The 23,207-nt window shown below is 40.7% G+C and overlaps 1 protein-coding gene across 3 annotated transcripts in view; it reads right to left on the minus strand.

Moving 5' to 3' along the window:
- TEK (TEK receptor tyrosine kinase) overlaps positions 1-23,207 on the minus strand; it is a 101,961-nt gene that overhangs the window by 33,194 nt on the left and 45,560 nt on the right. For 2 of the 3 annotated variants that reach the window (XM_036855846.1, XM_036855845.1), the window contains exons 3-10: positions 19,903-20,013; positions 18,872-19,024; positions 15,129-15,260; positions 14,513-14,653; positions 11,677-11,805; positions 8,441-8,592; positions 6,282-6,426; positions 1,369-1,530 (exon numbers count right to left, since the gene is read on the minus strand). In XM_036855846.1, coding sequence (XP_036711741.1) covers positions 1,369-1,530; positions 6,282-6,426; positions 8,441-8,592; positions 11,677-11,805; positions 14,513-14,653; positions 15,129-15,260; positions 18,872-19,024; positions 19,903-20,013 — 1,125 coding nt within the window. The remainder of the gene's footprint in view (positions 1-1,368; positions 1,531-6,281; positions 6,427-8,440; positions 8,593-11,676; positions 11,806-14,512; positions 14,654-15,128; positions 15,261-18,871; positions 19,025-19,902; positions 20,014-23,207) is intronic. The other variant, XM_036855847.1, reaches the window with a different exon arrangement.

Below are 23,207 nucleotides of genomic sequence, written 5' to 3' on the forward strand. Positions count from 1 at the left end.
AAATGAAGCGTTCTGAAGTACTTGAAAATAGATCCCATAAGCAAATGACACATGCTTCTTTTCTCCTTAGCTATTCTATTTTGCCACTCTGTTTCTCCGTGGATATTGCAAAGGTAGATTTTTGCCTTACCATATGATAAATTCCTAGTCGGTAAGAAAACATATTGGACTGTGTTTAAGGGTTTTTAGAAGACCACTTCGTTGATGTCCACAAAGAGATGATGGTTTATTAACACCATGTTTTTTTAAAAAAGCTGCTTTTTAAAAAGACCTAACCATCGACAACAGAAACAGCAATCCAGCAAATCAGTCTTATGTTGCTGGGATTCTGAATTTTGGCTGAATCTTCAAAAGAATGTGAAGAGCTCAGTAATGATACCAAGACATTATTCAATATACCCAAATCAGCTAGTATTATTAAACCAAAAACCCTCTTTTTCTTCTCCTTTATTGTAACTTTGATTATCGACATCTCATGGGTAGAGGGCGCTTTTTAGGAAATCACAGGCATAGTGAGACTAAAGTGTTGGTGGAGGGATGCACATTCCCTACAAGCAGGACAGCGGCAGGTCTCGCTATAAGATGGTGCAATTAAGCAGCTGGCTCAATAGGTGATGCGCAGCTTTCTTTTTTAAAAAAATGTGACTTTTACATCATCATGTAACAAACAGAACTGTCATTTGTGTTTCAAAATAAATTTAACTTACAAATAAATAAATTTAACTGTTTTCATGAACTGTTGACATTTTATTACGTTTTGGTTTTTTTCTTTCAAAAAGTTGGGGGAGGGGCATGTACCTCTCTTTGCCCACATCCCCTCCTCTTCCTGCCACAGCCCAAACTTTCTGGTCCAAATTCCTCTCAAAACCTCTGTGAGTTAGGAGCCTGCAGGCAGGGCAAGACTCAAATACGAAAAAGAATAAACAACTTGATACAGCAGCAACAATCACCCCTCAGATGTAAGCAAATTAACTCTCTGCCTTTCCAGCAGGCCCTGGACTTTCCTGTTACCATATTCATGGCATAAACTTGTATCTTTCACCATGACCAAGCAAGATAGAGTCAAAAAGGGATTAGAGATCCAGAGAAACCTGGAAAGGAAATATTGATGCAGATAGTAACTCCTGACACAGGTGAGTTCTGTGTCCCATTTTACATCATGACTTCCAAAAAGATAGCCGCAGAACTCAGAGGACCACCCCGCACCCCCCAACTCCTCCTTGAATACTCTGAAATGGAATCCACTGCTACAGCCCCTACCTTGGGGTAGAGGGTTGAGACTGGGAGAGAGGATTTCTATATTTGGGGAAAAATTTTTTTTTCCTGGTGCCCCATCTCCAGCTGGAGCCTTTCCTTTCCAAACCTTACCTTGAATATGCCGCCAAGCCTCATAATGATTAACAGGTTTGTAGAGAAGTTTCTTGGATTTGATTGGTCCATCCCCAAAGTAAGGCTCAGAGCTGATGTTGATGACAGCAAAGTTATGTCCGGTGTCAATCACGTTTGGGGCATTCAAGGGCTTTGGAAGAACTAAATAAAGTGTCAAGAATCAGATCAGTCCTTACACTTTGGGGTTTTACTGCTGTTCTGAGATGGGGGTAGAGGATGAGTGCCTTTACACTCCCAACAAAGCCCTCTTAGAGTTCTCTGCTCAGATTCCGTGCAGTTACCGTCTCTGTGATCTCCTGGTTTACTCTTGCCCCTCCAACTCACTACCCACAAAGTGCTTTCTTAAAATACGAGCACTCCTCTGCTCAAGACCTTTCAATGGGTTCCCACTACATTTGAATAAAATCTAAAATTCATACCATGACCTGCCAGGGACGATAGAGCCCCTGCCTCCTCTTCAGCTTCCTCGTTCCCTCACCTAATACCCTCCAGTCCCAGTGACCTTTCAGTTCATTCAACTAACAATGCACCAGGCTCCTTTCTGTCTCCGGTTCTTTGTTGAGGCTGTTCTCCTGCAAGGAATGCTGTAGACCTCCCACGATTCTGCAGTTAACTCTTACTCATCATTCATCTCTCAGCTCTCATGTGACTTCCTCACAGGGGCTATCCCAGAACCTTGGTTAGGCTCACGTGTCATACCCTTCCACAGAACTTTTTCCTTCACTGCAATTTATTATTCTTAGTGATTTGGTGTGATTATTGAATACCAGTCTTCCTACTAGACCACCAGACTAAGTCTGTCTTTCTGTCTGTCTGTCTGTCTCGCTCTGCTTAGAACAACATGAATTTATTCTCTTACAGCTCCAGAGGTCAGAAGTCAGACATGGGTCTCACCGGGCTAAGATTAAGGTGTTAACAAGGGCTGTGTTCCTTTCTGGAGGTCCTAAGGGAGAATTTGTTTCCTTCTTTTCAGCTTCTAAAAAACATCTGTATTCCTTGACTCATGGTCCCTTCCTCCATCTTCAAAGACAACAAAGTCATGTGTCTCTGACCCTTCTTCCATTGTGATATCTCTTTCTGACAGTCTTTAAAGACTCCTGTGATTAGAGTGGGTTCACCCAGATAATCCAGAATAATCTCCCCATCTCAAAGACCATGTATTCCCAATGGGACTGAAAGAGCACCCCCGACAAGGTGAAAATTGGTTCTTGGGGAAAGAAAAATTCTTGGATATTACAATGGTTTGTGGCCTTCCTAAGGACCACAGTATATAAACAGATTTATAGTACGTCCACAATATTAAGCAAGTTCTGGTTTGAAAAGGAAAGGACGTCTTGTCAGGCTGTCAGTACCCTCATTTATTCAATTGTAGAAGTAGCCCAACTAACTTTGTACTTGCTTTGAGTCTTATTGAACTCCCATGAATCAGAGGTCCACCAGAATCCTGTGCCCTAGGTCATCGAGAACACTTATGGGAAAGGGGTGGCCAAGAAAGAAGACAGATAGTGAGTCTATCTCTTCTGCTCATGTGCACACTCCATTGTGTCACTGGACTTCACTTACGAAATCCAAAGATAAAATTTCAAGTTGAAGACAATAGAACATTAAACCAAGTGCAGGGCCCTGTGTGGACAGGTCATAAGCCCATGAAGCCAGCCCTGCACATCACTCTTCCTGTATGAGAGGAGAGTTGCTGGGTCCAGCTCACATGCAAGGGGAAGGGATTACACAAGGTCATGAATTCCACAAGGCAGGGGTCATTAAGGGACATGTTAGATACTTCCTACCTCACCCAATATCATTTTTCTCTTTTGACTTGTTCCTTTCTCCCTTGCACTCTATAAACAGCACGTGTATTTGGAGATAGGGTCTTTAAAGAGGAAATTAAGTTACAATGAGGTCTACAGTCATTCCTAATCCAATATGACTGTTGTCCTTATAAGAAGATTAAATTAGAACACACACACAGAAGGAAGACCATGAGAAGATACAGGGATAAGACAGCTGTCTACAAGCCAAGGAGCAAGGTCTCAGAAGAAACTAACTCTGCCAACACCCTGATCTCAGATCAAGGTGAGATTACCTTGATCATCTAGCCTCCAGAACATCGAGAAAATTAATTTCTGTTGTTTGAGCCACTCAGTCTAGGGTACTTTTCTACAGCAGCCCTAGCAAACTATTACATATGAATATAACACAATTTACTTATCCTTTCTAACATTGATGGATATTTGGGCTATTAGGAATAAAACTCCTCAGAACATTACTGAAGATTATTTGTTTTTAACATATGCACTCATTTCTTTTGAGCATAAACCTAGGTCTAGAATTATCAGGTCACAGGGTAGGTGTATGCTTAGCTTTAATATATATTGCCAGTTTTCCAAAGTGGTTGCTCCAGTATGTACTCTGGTAGTAAAGTCTAGTACAGTCAGCCTTCTGTATGCAGGTTCTGCATCTGCAGATTCAACCAAGAGCAGATCAACATTCAGGGGGAAAATTTAAAAAAACTCCAGAAAGTTCTAAAAAGCAAAACTTGAAATTTGCCATGTGCCAGCAACTATTTACAAAGTATTTACATTATAGTTACTATTTACATAGTATTTACATTGTATGAGGTGTTACAATAGTCCCCCTTATCTTCAGGTGATACATTCAAAGACCCCAGTGGATGCCTGAAACTGCAGACAGTACTAAACCCTATATACACTATGCTTTTTCCTATACATACATACCTATGGTAAAATTTAACTTATAAATTAGGCACAGTAAGGGAATATTCAAATTGCCAGCATCACATTATTAAGTTAAATAAAGGTTACTGGAACGTAAGCACTGTGATACCATGACAGAGGATATGGTAACTTAGACATCTTCTAAGTGACTAATGGGTGGCATGCACGAGACAAAGGGAGGAATCACATCCCCGGCAGGATGGAGTGGAACAGTGTAAGATTTCATCATGCTACTCAGAACAGTACACAATTTAAAACTTATGAATTGTTTATTTCTGGAATTTTCCATTTAATTTTTTGGGCTGCAGTTGACCGTGGGTAACTTAAACCATGGAAAGTGAAACCACAGATAAGGGGGGGGCGGGACTATTGTTTAAGTAATCTAGAGATGATTCAAAGTATACAGGAGGATATGTGTAGGTTGAACGCAAATACTATGCCGTTTTATATAAGGGACTTGAGCATCAATGGAGTTTGGTATCCAAGGAGGTCCTAGAACCAATCCCCTACAGATACTGAAGGGCAACTGTATCTCTGTATCTATTTTTTTTTTAATACTATGATTAAAGACACTGCTTAATTTACCTAATGGCTATTTCCATTTTATATCAGTCAATATGACAGTGAAGAGGCATCAGTGACTTAGAACTAGAGAGGTTTCTGTGCACTGATGTTGCGTGCTGTGTCTTTTATTTAAAAAATAAAAATTAGAATCAGTAACTCTTCTGAATCTTAGCAACATGGTTTTTTACTTACTATTATTTACTTTCCATGGGCCGCAAACATTTCAAGAAGCTTAAAAATAGCATAATTTGTCTTGTCTGTATATCATTTCCTTTCTTCCAAGAACATGTATGATGTAAGAAATTATTTTGATCGTGTTAATGTTCTACTGAATAAAATAGATCCAGGATTTTCCAGTAATCCAAAAAAATATTAAAGATTCTGAGGTGTTTTATATGGGTTCTCAGGGCAGAGAATCCAACTCTATGAGGCTGTATTTATGCTACTACTGTTCTTGACCTTTTTTTAAAAAAATTATGTTCTGGGTGATTACATTCAGTTCATTTATAGAAATTACCTCTGGGATCACCCAAAGATTCCTAATCAGGTAGTGAAGTAGGTTACATACTAATCAGCTTCTGTTATCTTGCTTCCTTATCTGTAACACAAGAGTCTCAGAAAGCAAAATGATCTACAAAAGATGATGCAGGGTTTGGAGTCAAGACCAGGTTCAAAACTAACACTGGCTGTTTGCCAGATGTGTTACCTTAGACAAGTTACCTAAACCTTCTGAACCTGTTTCTTGAATGATAAAGTGGGGATAACAATACTACTGTACATAGTACTCATAAAAATTAAATAAGATGAATGAGCACTTAGCCCAGTGCCTTTCTAGAATATATACCACAGAGTTGTTAGGTGTTTTTGTCTAAATGGATTAAAAAGTAACTTCCAAATTTAAAATTCCTTGTTGTATCTCTGTACACCAACCAAGCTAACTTGGATTTACTTCCACTTTATTTCTTCCCTGCAAGCCTCAAAGGTACACACATCCACTTAGAATAACTCTGAATTTTGAAATACTAATTCATAGTAGGAAGAATATTCAGAACTCTGAATATGGGAGAAAATCATTCTTGTTAATTGTATAGCATAGCCTGGGCTTCATATTAAGTGAGTAGTCCTCAAAATGAAGATTCTCCAAATTATTCTCTACAGTGAACAGGAAGTCACGACAATGATAAAGTTAAACTTTTTACAAAATAAAATCACTACCAGACACTTTATGCCAGACACAATTCCACTATTTAACAAATCTTCGCAATAACCCTGAGTGGTAGATAAACTAAGCTGTGTTTACAAATAAAGAAAGGCTCAGAGTGGTCAAATTCATTTGCTCAGGGCCACACCCAAGTTTACTAGCTGTTAGCATGAAAATCAAACCCAGGGCTATGTAACTCCAAAGGTCATAAACTTAATCCCTCCTTTCCATTTTAATGCACATAATTTTTTTTTTAAGGCTTAGTATCCTGGAGAACATCCAAAAGGCATTTTAGTGGTCAGAGAGCATTTCTATTTAGAAGCAGCACCCAGTGATACATAAACACAGCACCATCAAGGTTACAAGCTGTTTCCCTGGAAAATGGACCTTACCTTTAACAGAAACGTTGAAAGGCTTTTCCACCATCCCAGCCACCGTGTTCACACTGCAAACCCAGACTCCTGAGTCAGGGGGCAGGATCCGGTGGATTGTGAAGGTGGCCACTGAGAGATGACCCGTGTAATTAAAGTCTTTTGGCTGGAAAGGTCAAAAAAAAAAAAAAAAAAAAGCTTCTAGATAGGTATAAACACAAAGGTTCTTAACACTGACCCCATCGCATTGTTAAATAAAGAGTTTTCTAGGGGAGATTAAGAAGATCATTGCAACGCTTGTATAAGCATTGGCTTATTTCCAAAGCTATTGTAGTAGCCCTGAAAGTTTATGTTGGATTGATGCCCTCGCAGATCCTGCTGTTGTATTTGTGTGTTTGGGAGTGTGGGGCAAACACTTCCAAGCAAAAAGTCTAAGTCCTTCTAAACTGCTTCTGGTAACATTTGTTCCTTTCTGGTCCAATACAGAGATGGCTGGGTGAGAAGACAAAATGGCTTCCTAAAGTGTTTGAGGGGCTGCCAAGTATGGTATTGTGGAAAAGGTCAGGGCTCCAAAGACACATGGACCTGAGTTCATATCCCAGCTCTGCCACTTTTGACCAATTCCTTAGTTACTTAACTTCACGCAGCCAGTTTCCACTTCTGCATAAAGGGGACAGGTAATGTAAAGTAAGATGTGTATAGTATGGTCAGCCCTCACTAGATGGTAGCTGTGACTTCCACTAACTCATGGATACGCCAACAAGATTTTGGAAGCTGTCTACTTCCAAAAGTAGTTGGAAGTAGTTGGCTTCTACTACCTAATGGATTGTTTGAGTGGAATCAGGGACATCTGATGTGTGAACATTCTACATATCCTGCCCCCAAGAGGTCATTTGGATCTGCCTTCTGGTCAAGTTGATTTTCAGTCATCTTTGAGAGAAAAATAAGATAACTATTTCAAAATCTTAGATAAGAAAATACATCAATTTCCTGAAGATCACTTGTGACACAGAGAAATTTGAGGTAGTTCCTGTCTCTGCTGCATTTGGGATTGTTGGGACAGGGAAGGGAAACATATCGGAAAAGTAGCTTTTTCCTTTCCAGCAAAGAAGAACGCTGTGGTAGCACCCTAGCCAGTGGTAGACACCAACGGTGAGGACAAAGTACAGAGGCAGAGACCCAAGGTATGTATTCAGACCTAAGGGATTCTGTGGATCATAGTTTCTGGATTGGAGGTGTGGGATCAGGTCTATCTAGAGTCAAATGGATTATGCTGAGCTCTCCTCTGCTTTTTGTCAAAGCTAACAACACCCTAGCTTAGGAGGATGCAAGCCATGAATGGAATCCAGCCTTTAGCAGGGTGAGTGCTACACTGAAAATATCTAGTAGTATAAGGAGGTCAGATTAAGAATACAGCCACTATGTAGAACAGTAGGGAGGTTCCTTAGAAAACTAAAAATAGAGCTCCTGTATGATCCTGCAATCTCACTCCTGGGCATATATCTGGAGGAAACTACAATTCGAAAAGATACATGCACCCCAATGTTCATTGCAGCACTATTTACAGTAGCCAAGACATGGAAGCAACCTAAATGTCCACTGACAGATGAATGGGTAAAGAAGATGTGGTATATTTATACAATGGAATATTACTCAGCCATAAAAATAAATGAAATAATGCCATTCGCAGCAATATGGATGGACCTAGAGATTATCATACTAAGTGAAGTGAATCAGACAGAGAAATACAAATGTCATATGATATCCCTTATATGTGGAATCTAAAATATGACACAAATGAACTTATGTATGAAGCAGAAACAGACTCACAGACATAGAAAGCACACTTATGGTTTAGAAAACAAACTTCTGGTTACCAAAGCGAAAAGGGGGAAGGGGAGGGATAAATAAGGAGTTTGGGACCAGCAGATACAAACTACTATATATGAAATAGATGAACAACAAGGATTTACTGTATAACACAGGGAACTACACTCAATATCTTGTAATAACTTATAATGGAAAAGAATCTGAAAGAAATATATATGTATAACTGAATTACTCTGCTGTACACCTGAAGCTAACACAACACTGTAAAATCAATTACACTTCAATTTTTAAAAAGGCTATAATTTGTTCTACAAAAAAAAAAAAAGAAAAAGAAAAAGAATAACTCTTACATGGAGCACTGTCCCTTCTGGCTTCACCAGGGTCATTTCTTCATTAGCGGGTAGCGGCCAGCCAGATGCTTTGCAGATGGGGTTAAATTTACCACTGTTTACTTCTATGTGATCTGGCAAATCCTCTATCTTTGGGGTCATCCTTGGCATGCCTGAATGAAGGAGAGAGCACTGTGAAATCTAATCTTTAACACAGCAGAAATAGAAATAATAAAAGTAGCCACCGTTTAGTAAGTCATGCACTGGGCAAGAACTTGGCGAATATTATATTGTTTTATCATCACGTAATAAACTTGTGGGGTGGGTGCTATTGTGGTTCCCATTTTAAAGATGAGGAGACTGAGGGTCTGAGTTCAGGTTCAAGCTCAGATCTTTATGACTCCAGAATTCACACTCTTTGGCCATAATGATGTACTTTCTCAGTGGACCTAGGAGATACAGTCTCAATATTGAAAAAATCATCAGCACCACATCTCTGCAGATCTTACTGTCCACTCCCTCTCTTGCTTTTTAAGGGAATTTTTTTTACAAAAACAAAAACTAGTTCTTCTTTCACTCTGCAAGCCCCCAATACTGCCGATCAACCATATATCAAGTTTTGACATCCGAGAGATGTCTCATTAATTGGGAAGTCTGCAAGTGGCCAATGATTAATTATATTCACATTTACATCAAAGAAGTAAACTGGAATAAAACTCCCCCAAATCAATTTCCCATCAATAGCCAAATAAAAAATACTGCTGCCAATATGGAAAGGAAAAAATGTCTCTGGTATCAACAAAGGTATCAGGAGCCCTTGCTTATTATCTGCAGAGTAGAGAATGAATAATCCTGAAATATAACAATTTTATTCTGAACTGTAAGGTCTTAGAGAATTTTGGACCGTGTGTAACTAAATGTAAGACATGACTGAAAACAGTCCAACACTTAGTAAAGAATGTAGGAGACGGAGATGCACTTAAAACAAATAAGGGAAACATTGGAAAAGTGGCTTAGTCCTTTCCAGCAAAAAAGAACAACAGTCACCTACATGCTGTTCCATATCCGCGGTGGGTCAAGGTAAACACACCAATATTGATATTTTATATTGATATCCTATTTCTCAGGCCTAGAAGGAAACAGGTAAAGTGTATGGAGCAGGAGGGAAAAAGATCTAAAAGCCACAAAGGTAATTCCTTGATATATCTGCAGACTCGGAGAGATTGTGATTAGAAAATTTGCCAGACTGTTCAGGCTACATAATTATTGCCATCGGAATTCTTCAAAGTGCTTTGACATTTTTAAACCACGTCTTTCCTTCACTATCCCCTTGCAGTTTCTGCAGCTGGATGGGGGTGGAGGAACAGCTAGAGGGAGGAAGACGGTGTGAGGGAAAGGGAGCTGCTCCCCAAAAGCCCGGAACCTGGTTCTAAGTTTGAGATTCTCACACTTTTTGTAACATCAGCCTTAGAACAGAAAGGAGGAAGTGGAGCAGAAAATTCGAATCATTAAGTTTGTTCATTGCCCACTTTCAATCCATGTTCTGGCCCACAGCCTTTCCTTCCCTTCCTAGACCCTCCCAGATTCCCGCCCTGTAACAAAGTCCAAATGCTGGGGAAGAGGAGAAAGTATAAAGCTGACAAGCTAAAGCCTTTGAGAAAACAGTTGGTATTTCCCCACATATTTGTTCTAATTTTTAAAACTCACAGGCAGAAGACCATAAATGTCTTATTACTCTGAGTGTAGATTTCACTGGACGTATGTTATTTATATTTGACTGAAAAAGTAATATATGTTTATTATTTTTAAATTTTGAAAATATGCTTCTTTGGATTTTAAAAAGTATATTCTAGGGTAAGCGTTAGCAAACTTTCTTGAAAGGACTAGATAAATACTTTCAGCTTTGCAAGCCATATGTTCTCTGTGGTAACTCCTCAACCCTGCTGTGTAAGAGCAACGTTACATGATATATTGTAAACAAATGGCACGGCTGTGTTCCAACAATTTTTTTTTTATGAGAACAGATAGATGGTGGGGCAATAAAAAGGAATGAGATACATACTGACATGTGCTACAATACAGATAAACCTCAAAAAAAGTATGGTAAGTGAGAAAAGCCAGCCACAAAAGACTATGTATTGTATGATGCAATTTATAGAATAGGAAATGTCAAGAATAAGTAAATCTGTACAGGCAGAGAATAAATTAATGGTTGCCAGGTGCTGGGAGGGGAAGGAATGGGAGTTACTGCTAATAGGTACACACTTTCTTTTGGTAAAATGAAAACATTCTAGATTATGGTGATGGTTGCACAACTCTGTAAAAGCATTCAATTTTACGTTTTAAAGGGATGAACTTCATGGTATAAAAATTATACCTTAATAAAACTGTTTTAAAAAACAGTACACAAGGGACTTCCCTGGTGGCGCAATGGTTAAGAAACTGCCTGCCAATTCAGGGGACATGGGTTCGAGCCCTGGTCCAGGAAGATCCCACGTGCTGCGGAGCAACTAAGCTCATGCGCCACAACTACTGAGCCTGAGCTCTAGAGCCCGTGAGCCACAACTACTGAGCCCACATGCCACAACTACTGAAGCCCACTTGCCTAGAGCCCATGCTCTGCAACCAGAGAAGCCACTGCAATGAGAAGCCCACGCACCGCAACGAAGAGTAGCCCCTGCTCGCTGCCCATGCACAGCAACAAAGACCCAACACAGCCAAAAATAAATAAATAAAATAAATAAATTTATTTAAAAAAAAAATAGTACACCAGATTTTGTCTGTGGGTGAGAGTTTGCTGACCTCTGCTCTACGGTAATTCTGAACTAGAATTATTTAAAACTTCATTTTGAGGAAAATATTTTTCTTTTTTTTTCCTGTCATTATATCTTTCTTTTTAAAAATATCTTTTATCCAACTCCCTTCCACGTAATTCTTCCCCTGTTGTGGATATCCAGGGAAAAGGCTGGTCCTAGAGAAGAGAGCAAAAGAGGTAGGCAGAGTTCTCAGCTGGCCAGTTATCGCTTAATGTGCTACAAAGAACACATGGTTTATTCCTTACTGGAAAGGCCAGTGTGACAGTCCATAGAAAAGATTCAGAAAGCTGTCCTTTAGAACATGGGATATATTCTTCCCTACTTCAGGATGGAAACAGAAGGAGTTTAAGAATCTTGGGCTAGTGGGGCAAGAATTATGCCAGAAAAGCTTGGTTCAGACATGCTGAACCTGGCCCTGACTACAGTGTTACCTTGCTTTACCTTCTTTCTCACACTGGAGCCCTTGGTGTCCCGGAGAGCAGAGGCATCCTTGGAACCGATCACACATCTCCCCATTGGTGCAACTGCACCTAAGCTTACAGTCTGGTCCATAATAACCAGGCTGGCATGCTGTAAACAAAGACATCAAAAACCAGCGTTAAGATAGGGAAGGAGGAAAACTCAGGCTATAGGTGGCTAGTTTTACTTTTTTTCTCCAAGCTACCAAGTAGTATTATTTATCTGAATTACCAAGAAGTTAAAGGGTTGAGGAATTCTGCTTCCAGGAGAGTTGAATAAGCTCCTACCAGGTCACCCTTCTCAAAAATAACAACTCTATTTTAAAAACAACTACCTGAAAGTACTGAAGAGTGATGGGAGGAGGGACAGAGGAGACCAGGCAGGTTCTGAGGGGAACTGAAATTTGGAAGATGGGAATGGTGTGCTTCCCATTTTTCAGCTTTTAGTCTAATGGTTGGTACAGTTGACATCATGTGGGGAAGCTAGAACTCCGAAGAAAACCTGTAGTCTTACTGACAGAGGAATCTTAGAGGACAGAGTCAAAGCAACTAGAGCCTCTGGAAAGTGAGAGGGAAAATCTAGAAAGGAAGAGCCAGAGGGAGGAAGTCCCCAAATCTTTGGCTGACCTCAGAACCACACATGTTAAGTGCAGACTTGAAGCAACCCAGCTAAGGCTAAAAGGAATGAACTGAGTTTGAGTTGATGCCTGAAGAGTCAGAGTTTGCAGTTTGAGTCATACCAAGCTGATTGCCTGATAGGACATAATGAAACAAAATCAACATTCTTCAGAGAAATGTATCATATTCCAAGTCTCCTCAATGTAACATTCACAATGTCCAAAATACAATCAACATAAGAAGAAATGGAAAATTCTGACCCATTCTCAAGGGAAAAGAAAATCAACAGAGACCAACCTGGATGACCCAGATGTTGGAAATAGCAACTACAATAACTATGCTCAGTGAAGTAAAGGAAAATATGCTCACAACAAATGAAACAATTAGAAATCTCAGCAGAGAAATATAAACTATAAAACATAACCAAAAAGGCATTCTAGAACTGAAAAACATAATATTTGAAATAAAGATTTCACTGTATGGATGTAGCAACAGAATGGAGATGACAGAAGAGTCAATGAACTTAAAGCTAGATCAATAGGTATTCAGTCTGAAGAATACAGATAGGGAAAAAGTTAGAAAAAAGTGATTGGAGCCTCAGAGACCTAAGGGACAATATCAAAAGATCTAACATACATGTAATTGTAGGTCCAAGGAAGGAGTCTGGGAGAACACTAAAATATCTCAGTTCATAAAATCTTAGTGATTTCTTGAGCCAGATGTGGGCTGGAATGTTAATAAAGGTACTCCTATAAATCTGGGTCTAGAGACATATTCACCATGAAGTTAATGAAGCTTATGTTCTAGACTCCACACATGCATGTATCCCTTCTGGGCCCTAGCAAAGTTTTCATATATGCACATGTTTTTAAAAATTTGTGTATGATTTTTTAATAGTCTTTAAGGAGGAACTGGATCTACCCCTACTCGGAGGCACATTTTACTTTAAGGTGTACATTTCTGAGACCATGTGGGATTCCTCTACGGCTAAGGCTCCCTCAGTGTTCCACGGGGGACAGATATAGCACTTAGAGGGAACTGAGTGAGGTTTTGCAGGTAGTTGAAGGTTACTTTTGTGTAACTCTCCTCTTTGTCCTCTTACTCTAAGCCCCTAGAGCTATGCTGTCCAGTAGGGTAGCTGCTAGCCATGGATGGCTATTGAGCACTTAAAATATGGCTAATCCAAATTAAGATTTCAAAGACTCAGGACGAAAAGAGGAATGTAAAACATCTCATTAATATTTTTTCTATTGATTACATGTTGCTATGGTAATATTTTTGATATATTGGGTTAACTGAAATATTACAATTATTTCAACTGAAATATTACAATTATTTCACCTGTTTCTCTTACTTTTTTAATATGGATACTAGAATAATTTAAATTACATATGTGGTTTGTTTATATTTCTACTGAACTGCTCTGTCCTAGAGCATTGTTATCAAGTGGCTGGAGACCCCATCATGGCTCCCAGCAATGCCAGATGTGGAAAAAGCTGATTTTGTGAGCAAATACTGAAACACCCTTGAGCTCTGCCTAATTCACCAGATTAGCATTCATTAGGGAAGGTCTAGCATATTTGGCCACAGGTTCATGTTAAGTTACTGTGTGATACTTGATGTGAAAAGCTTACTGGAAAGTAGATGGGAAACATATACCTCTGAGCTTCACCAAATGGGAAAATATATATTAGAAAGGGTAGAAGGAATCTTCGAGTAGGTGAAGTTAGTATTGCTTGTGTAAGGTCCACGGAAGATAAGACCTTAACTTCCTCGATTTTCCAATCCCAAATCCTACCTGGATCTGACCTAAAAGCAATGATATTTATGATGCACTGAAGATAACAAATCTTCTATGGGTTTCCAACTCAAAATGTGGTCTGAAAACGAAGAGCATCACCTCAAAGCTTGTTAGAAATGCAGACCCTCACGCCCCAGTCCAGACCTATGAAATCAGAATCTGTTTTAATAAGATCCCCAGGTGATGTGTATGAGAAGCACTTTCTATCAGGCCCAGAGTCTTAATGTGAAAGCATAATTAACTTTGGATGAAGATATCTTTGATTCAAGACCCTGCAATTCAGCAATAGACAGTTGAGTGAGCAGTCCAGGTATGTCCTACATGATGATTTCCAGCAAGCTGGATCTCCTTGGTATACCTGCTAGAACCTTTTCTCTTTAGGGGTGTGACTGGTGCCTACCTTCATTGCACTGCAGACCCTTCCAGCCTGTGGCACAGGAACACCCATAGGGGTCTGGGAGACAGAACACGTAGGACTTGCATCCCTCTGGTCCACTACACCTTTCTTTACAAGTTCTGCCAAACGTGTGCAGTTCACAAGCTGTGGGTGAGAAAAAGATGATTCAGAGGCAAATATGCAGCCCTTTGAAATGCAGGATTCTTCTTTTTAAGGGTCTCTCCTAGACCAGTGAACATGGAAAATAATCCCATGTAAGCTGTGGAATTGTCAGTGTAAACACACCCTTATGGCCCATTTTATAGATAATGAAACTGCCTCACAGAGAGGACACTGCAGGCACAACCCCCAGTAGTGCAGTTTGCGGACTGCACAAAGCTAGGGAGTGGCGTTCACATCATAGATGTCGTAGATTTGTACACTTATTACAACTTTTCAGTGGTTGGCAATAAAGAGCCTTTAAGAAAGGGCACCTTTTTTGAATTTACACAAAGGTACCATATGGGCTCACAGAGGCCATTTAGCTTCCATTCCCAACTGGGTCCAGATCTAAAATTCTAGATCCAGCAACAATGGCTTTTTAAATCCACAGGTTACTCATCAAGCACTTTTGACTTACCCTTCTCACATGTTCTCCCCATGAACCCAGGAGGGCAAACGCATTCTCCGGTATCTTCGTGGCAGATCCCATTGTTCATACAAGCAGTGCAGACACGGTTACATTCAGGTCCCCACTTCTGAGCTTCACATCCTTTTTTTAAGGAAAACAAGACTATGGTGAGTGGAGCACCTTCATTCCCCAAAGCTTTATTGAGCACCTGATACGCGTTAGTCACGTGAGTGGGCACTGGTGAACGAAGATAAATAAAACACAATCTCTGCTCTCTAAAAGCTAAGAGTCCAATGTGGGAAACAGACATGTGATTGAAAATAATGATAACGACAAAGACAGAAGTACCTAATTCTGCCTTAGGGTTGGAATAGGGCATAAAGGAGGGTTTCTCAGAGGAGGTGGTATGTGAGTTGAATCTGCAGGACCCCCTAAGTGGTAAAGAAGATAAGGCTGGAGAGCGTGTTCTGGGCAAAGGCTAGGTCAGGAGGAAAACGTAGTATGTTTGGAGAGCTGCAGTTACGGTTAGAGACAAGAGCAGTGGTTTTCCAAGTGTGACCCCTGACGAGTAGCATCACTATTACCTGGGAATCTGTTGGAAATGCACATCCCAGACTCCCATCAATGACCTACTTAACTGGATGAGAAACTCTGGAGGTAGCCTAGCAACCCGTGCTTCACAAGTGTTTCAGATAATTCTGAGGCATGCCAGAGTTTGGGAACCTCCAGTCTAAAGAATGTGGAGAATAACCCAAATGGGAAAAGAATTTGAAAAAGAATACATCCATGTATATATGTAACTGAATCACTTTGCTGTACACCTGAAACTAACACAACATTGTAAATAGTTCAATATAAAATAAAGATTAAAAAAAAATAAAGAATGTGGAGACAGAAGACGGCTAAAAGGGGAAGCAGGAGCTAGTAGCCCCCAAATATTTTTCAGGTAGAAAACATATAAGAAATGAAGCAAGATACAAAATTGAAAGTACAAGAATGGTAAAATGCTTCTAGATTCGTGTTTCCTGGCTCTTTCTCTCCAGCACTTGGTGATTTCAGATTGTTATTTAGGATACCTTCTGATAAGGAAAGCTCAGGGGGAGTGGGGTAGGGTGACCGTTTGTGGTCGGGAGTTTAGTTTAATTTTTCTTCTGAAAGGAACTAACGTCTTTGTCCCTGAATATTAGTCTCACGGTGGTAAACTTGGACCTGTGCCTCCAGCTTATAATATTTTTGGCAAGAACTCCTAGTTATCAGTATTTTCTCTAAAGTAATCAGGAAGACTGTCAACACAGACCCAGCCTTACAGGCAACCACTTAATAGATAAAGCTACAGAATGTCTCAAAGCTAATATTTACATGCCTTAATATATAAAGGGAAAAATACTTCTGCACAATTAGTGATTTCTTGAGAGCCAGACCACAGATTATCTTCACATGATGAAAACTAATGATGGCAGACACTGGAGATGAAAGGGGTTCTCCTGTTACGTTAAAGTATGTCTCTAACCCTGCACCGATCTGCAGACCTGTCCCAGCTTCACTCCTAATCCTGGGAAAGAGGAAGGGATTAAGCTCAAGGAAATACTTAAGGTGATCTCTTAGGGATGCAGAAGGCAGGAAAAGAGTTCCTTGATAAGCAACAAGTATGCAGTTAGGCTTCTGTTATTTTCTTCAAAAGCCTCATGGTTTTGTATTTTAGGAAACCATAGATCCGTGGCATACAGAGAGAAATCTTTTTTTTTTTTTAATGAAAACTTCTTTCTTTCTTTCTTTCTTTCTTTCTTTCTTTCTTTTTGACTGTGTTGGGTCTTCGTTTCTGTGCAAGGGCTTTCTCTAGTTGCGGCGAACGGGGGCCCCTCTTCATCGCGGTGCGCGGGCCTCTCACTGTCGCAGCCTCTCTTGTTGCGGAGCACAAGCTCCAGAAGCGCAGGCTCAGTAGTTGTGGCTCACGGGCCTAGCTGCTCCGCGGCATGTGGGATCTTCCCAGACCAGGGCTCGAACCCGTGTCCCCTGCATTGGCAGGCAGATTCTCAACCACTGCGCCACGAGGGAAGCCCCAGAGAAAAATCTTATAAACTTAATGTTTTCGAGAAATCTTTTGCCATGGAGAGAGAATTTACGCCGAAAAGAAACCCTACACATATAACCAGTTTGATTTTTAATACACATCTTTAAGCACTGACTATTCCTAGGGTTCAAATCTACCTGGAGAGATACCTTACAGTTATGAGAAATGGACTAATGCCTTCAACTGTACCTCATTTCTTAGTAAACATCAAAGAGGTCAAACGGAAGGAAGTACTTTTAAATAGGATGGTTGTGGCCCAACTCAAACTTTCTTAGAATGATTTTAGATATTAGCAGTGCTTCTCAGACAGTTTTATTGAAATAAGAGCCAAAGAGAATAAATGTGCTTCTGGCCATCTGAAAAGGAGACAACTTGGAGATCAAAATGTGTTTGAAGTCTTTTGCTTTATCTTAAAACTTCAGGGAAATTTAAAATTCTAATCTATGATAAGTCATGTATGTTTTGTCATTAAAAAAAAAAAAGCTTTAAACCTTTTACCGTATATCAACATTTGATGTTTCTGATATTGCTGGAAAATCTGCCAATTTACCCGAGACTCTGAGTGCCCCTGGTACATGGTGCTATATCACACTGGAGAGACCATCTTAATGAAATGAATGCAAATTGTGTCCTTGCCATTCAGGTTCTCCGAGAGTAGAGAGGAACGAAAGGGGATTTCACCTGCCCAAATTAGATGAACCACACTTTTCATATGTCTATTGTCATATCGCAGTATCTATTTATCTATTTATGTATGTACCTGCTCTACTTGGGAATTACCCAAGGGACGGTGATTCATCTTATTATCCTTGTATTCTCAACACCAGCACAATGCCTGGCAGAGACTTATAATCAACACAGATTTGTTGCATGAATGAATGAACGCATAAACATAATGCAAAGCAAAATAAGTACTCTTCACAAGTTAGCAAAGCTAGTCATTAGAGGAATGACAGGGCATCCCTAGTACTTAGACCTGAAAGCCTGAACATTTAATATCATGAATACCTAACATAACCGGAGAAAATTCAGGGCAAATTTTTTGCTTTCTATAGATCAATTTTTTGTAAAAACCACTGGTGACAGTTACTACCCACTTTGATAGCTATCATGGGGGAGAAGTTTTCACCAGTTCTAACTCTTGCATTTTTCAAACCTGAAAACAGAAATCACATTTGAGAGTTAAATGATCTGGAAAGTTGGGATTTACAGGAGACTTAATGTTTAACTAGATATTAGGCCAACCCAGAAGGCCCAACTCATCTCCCTGTAGCAGACACTTTTGGGGAGACTGTCCGGCTCACAGGGGTTACCATTCTGTATGTAGTATGTGGCTCCACCCTTGTCTATAGCTCACTGGTCTAGGCGAGTAGACACCTGACACATGGCAGGTCAATCTGATTGTTCATCCTGAGAGTTCAACATTTAGAAGTAAAAGAAACATCACTGAAGCTAAGTTAGGGTAATGGTAGCATCCTAGAGAGAAAGTCCACCCTCCCTCCCCGGTGCTGAGCCCCAGATCTTCCCTGGAAGATCTTTTCTGGAATTTGCTTATCAGCTTTTCCATCAATTTTTTTAAGTCTTCAGTATACTTTCAACTAATCCCTGGTCTTTGCTTAAGTAGCCAGAGTCAGTTTCTGCTACTTCCAACGAAAAATCCTAACACCACACCATCACTTACTCCGGACGATTAGCCTGGTGAAGGCCGAGGTGAAGAGGTTTCCTCCTATGTACCTGGCCGAGTACACTCCAGCATCCTGGGGCTGAGCATGAGGCAGATGCACTTCTAAAATATCAGGTACTTCATGCCGGGGCACTGAATGGATGAAGGAACCTGTAAGGGAGAAAAGTGGAGAACAATGGGTCACACTCAAACACTCCTGTTTCCTTGTCTGCCCCCTCCACTTGATCGGCTTTCCCTGGCCTGATATAGAAAATGTGCTCTAGCATAGTAGATGGGGGGAGAAGAATGAAAAGGCTGAGCTGTCGAATGCTCTCCCCAAAGTGGAGAAAGGTATGGTGTTGGAGCATATAGGTTAGTCTATGGGATCTACCACCAAACACATGAAGGTGAGGGTAGCCTAAATTTCTCATCTTCTGCAGGGAGAGGCAAACCGACAAAGCTGGGGAAAACGTCAGGTAACCTTGCCAACTAATCAATTAAGAGATAACTAGAATCACTACTCCAACCTGTAAGTCATTCATCCACAGAACTCAGAAGAGTCCCCATCAATATTTCAGCGGCGTCAGGCAACTGCCACCAGGTGGTGCCAAACCGTAGTCAGACCCAGACAGGTTTGGGTTGCGCACTTGGACCCCCAGAACCACTGCCAACTGGCTTTCCAGGCTCACTCTGGTCATTTGCTTAGCCTTGCAATCAAACAGCATCCCATTTTGCATGGCAGAATTTGAGACCCCACGTATTACATCATGATGGGATTTTATTGTACGTTCATAGTTCATATTGTATATTTGTAAATGTACAATGTAGGTAGGTGCATTCATATATGTATAAACACCTCCACTTTAATTTACTTAAGTAACCAAACACGTGACCTAAGACAGCTTCTACCATAGAATCTGATTAGCTTGCATCATAGTAGCTTTACTTCAAACATCTGCCAAGACTGCAATAAGATAATGACCCAGTATGTTTTATGCTATCTGATGTCTCACACAACAGTGTTGGAATGACACAAAACCCATACTCACCGTTTTTGTAAATCACTGCATCTTCTTCTTTAATCAATACCTTTTTGAAAGATATGTTCACATTATCTCCTCTGTCCACAGTCATAGTTAAAGTAGCTGGTAGGAAGGAAGCTTTTAAAAGAGAGAGAAAAAACAAATGAGAAAATGAGGTTATATATCTTTTGAATCAGAAGATGAGGCCTATTACTTGGCAGGAGTCAGCTGGTTTTCATGAGAGCTTAGAGAGCTACCCTGTGAAGGCAGAAGATGCCTCTGAACCAGGCTCAGAAGGACCTGAGCTTTAGGTACATCTGCTTGTTTTCCTCAGTGCCTGCTGACCTGGGCACAGGGTCCTGGAAGACTCCCACACAGATACCGTGGTGCAGATAGTGACGTGGGGCGGACCCAGAGGGAGAGTGGTGGAGATCAAAAAACACCGTGAGCCCTGGAATTAGACAGTCCTGGGCTTAAGGCCACCCTCTGCCACTTACTGAACCTCTTTGACCCAGTTACTTCACCTCTGAAAATCTCAGCTTCCTCATCTGTAATTTAGGAGTAAAAGTATTTACCTTAAACGGTTGTTAGGAATAGTAAATGATGTATGCCAAACCCCTGGGTCCTTAGAAGAGGTCAGGATCCTTCCCCAACATAAACAAAGGCCACGCTGCTGTGGTGACACGTGCAGTGTGGCCATGAACGGCAGGGAAGGCAGGCGGGGGACCGCAGGGGCCACTTTCCGGGGCTCCCTCTCACCTGAGGAGGTGCTTCATTTAGCAATCTAACTGCTCTCTGCGACATGCCCTTAGGCTCCTGTGAGAACTATCTGACCATTTCAGGCTGTTGTTCCTTTCTCTGTGGTTTGTTTATATTTTCTGCTCCTTTGTGTGAAGATTGTTTAGCTGACCGTGGGACTTCTCGCTCAGCATTGTATTCTGAAAAGGAACCGAGATTCTCCACTCGGCTCAACTCCAGTGTGGCTTTACTTTTTCCCCATTCTGTGGTTTTTTATTATTTCAGACTTTGCACCTCTTAAGCTCCCTGTTTTGGGCATCGGAACACAGTCACACCAGAGTTCCCCTGCCGCCCAACCGGCCACCTCCCGCATTCATGGCTCTAGGTGGATTGTTCTCTGCTGAGGACTAACAAAGGGCATCCACAAGCCAGCCTTGCACCTTGGGCTTCCTGATGACACAGGAGTCTGACTTGTACACACTACGCATAGACTGATAATCATGTGACTCGACTGGATCATGAAAACAATAAGCCCCTATTGACCAGGCATTGTTCTAAGCACTTCACACATATTTAATTTTCGTAATATCTCTAGGAGATAGGTACTACAATTATCCTACTTTTACAAATGAGGAAATCAAGGTCCAGAGAAGTCAAGTAACCTGTTCAAGATTACACAGCAAGTTCACAGGAGAGCCAGGATTTGAAGCAGGTAGCTCAGCTCCAGAGGCCTTTCATAGGTGATATAACACCTTATTTTATAAATGAGATTGCTGAGGCCTAGGTTAGGAGATGACTTGCTTGAGATCATTTGGATTGATTAATTAACTCACAGACCTTAACTACGAACACAATTCACTTATTCCTTAAGCGGTGGAGAAGAAAGTAGAAGGTAGTAAAAGTTATAAACAAAGATGCTTCTCATGGATGAAAAATAATTGAGCTAAATTTCAGTTGTCTCCTTTAATTTAATGATAAATAAAAACTGAGAGTAATAATGTCATTTTATGTCCGTTGTTATTTTGTATAAATTCATAACAGCCCTGTGAAGACCAGATATCCATAGTCTGTCAGTGTGGAGATGGAGTTAAGGGTGACCAAGTCCCTTCCCAAGGCCTCCTAACAGTAAGTGTGAAAGTTGAGACACAAACTCAAGAGCTCCACACTTGTTGCAGACATCGGCCCTCCAGACTCATCCTGCTCCACGCCCGGCATCCTTACCTCTCACTTCCAGCCATTCTGAACTGTACTCAGTCCCTCGAACAGATCACGTGATCACTCACGTCCAAGTCATGAACTTTCTCCCTTCTCTTCTGCTCCTTCCTTTCCCCTGTGTCTCACCAAGTCCTACTCATTCATCGGTCTCCATTTAGATGTCACTTTCTCCAGGGGCCTTACACAATCCTGGAATCCAGGTTAAGTGCCGTCATACTGCCCTCCGTATACCCTGCCCTTCCCCATTACAGCCCCACTCATACTAGGCTCAGCATTCCAGGAGGGTAGGCTCATGGCGGTTTTGAAAGGCAGCCCAGGGATCAGACCCAAGCTTACCTTCCCAGGTCCAACATGGGAAACCAGGTATATGAATGCTTCTAGTTACAATAGTTGTAAGACTTACCTATTAATATGAAATCATAATAGTCCTCATCAGATATGCATTTGGTAATGATTAAATTACATAGCAATGTACAGAAAGTTGCTAGGGAGATGTCAGGCACATAATAAGTATTCAGGAAATGTTAACTTCATTGTGTTTCCCATGTGTGGCACAAATAGAGGTTTAAGAATACTTGTGGAATGAAAGAATAAATGAATGAATCTGATTTCAAATTTTCCTATTTTCCTCATACATTTAACATGCTCATTTGAGTTATTTAGATACAAATGGCTCCTCTCGGTCAACTTCACAAATCATGTTTGGGAAATTGGATGTTCTTAAAGCAAAGCCATTTCTCAAACTAAAAGAGGAAGAAAAATAACCTAGGTTTCTTCTGATGGAACACTCTGTAATAGATCTTTGGATGTGAAAACGTTCCAAACTTCATTTATACCTCCCTGCCCCCAGATGCAATGTGCAGGGAGGTTTGAAAAAACTGCTTTTGACTTTTTTGGATGATGCCATTGATAAAAATCCCTTTGGCCATTTGGAGTATGTGAGCCAATTTAAGCTGTGTTTTGGCACGTCTCAAATGGATTTTCCACTTCCTCCCCAGATGCACGAGTCAGCAGCAAGCAGGGATATAGTGATGTTTATCCTATCCTGCTGTGTCCCTAGGCAGGCACTCCTGAGTTCCCGTGGTTTTACCAGGGAATTAAGAGTGTCATGAAGACACAGTGTTGGAGATTTTCTTGACTCACCATAAAGGATATCACTTTCCTTGCACCATATTTCAGCCGTTGGATGGTCAACAAAAGAAAATCAGTTCAACAGCTTGAGTTGATGTTGTTATTCAAATACAGGAGAGAAAATACTTCCTATTTTTCTATTTTGTCTAAACCTCCACAATTATGTTAAAAGATGTTATTAACATTTTCCACAGTTGAGTAGTAAAATTAATAGTCCCGCTAAATTACTGCTCATTCCAAGGCACTAA

The sequence above is a fragment of the Balaenoptera musculus genome, chromosome 6 (assembly GCF_009873245.2).
Source record: "Balaenoptera musculus isolate JJ_BM4_2016_0621 chromosome 6, mBalMus1.pri.v3, whole genome shotgun sequence".
Classification (NCBI taxonomy): domain Eukaryota; kingdom Metazoa; phylum Chordata; class Mammalia; order Artiodactyla; family Balaenopteridae; genus Balaenoptera; species Balaenoptera musculus.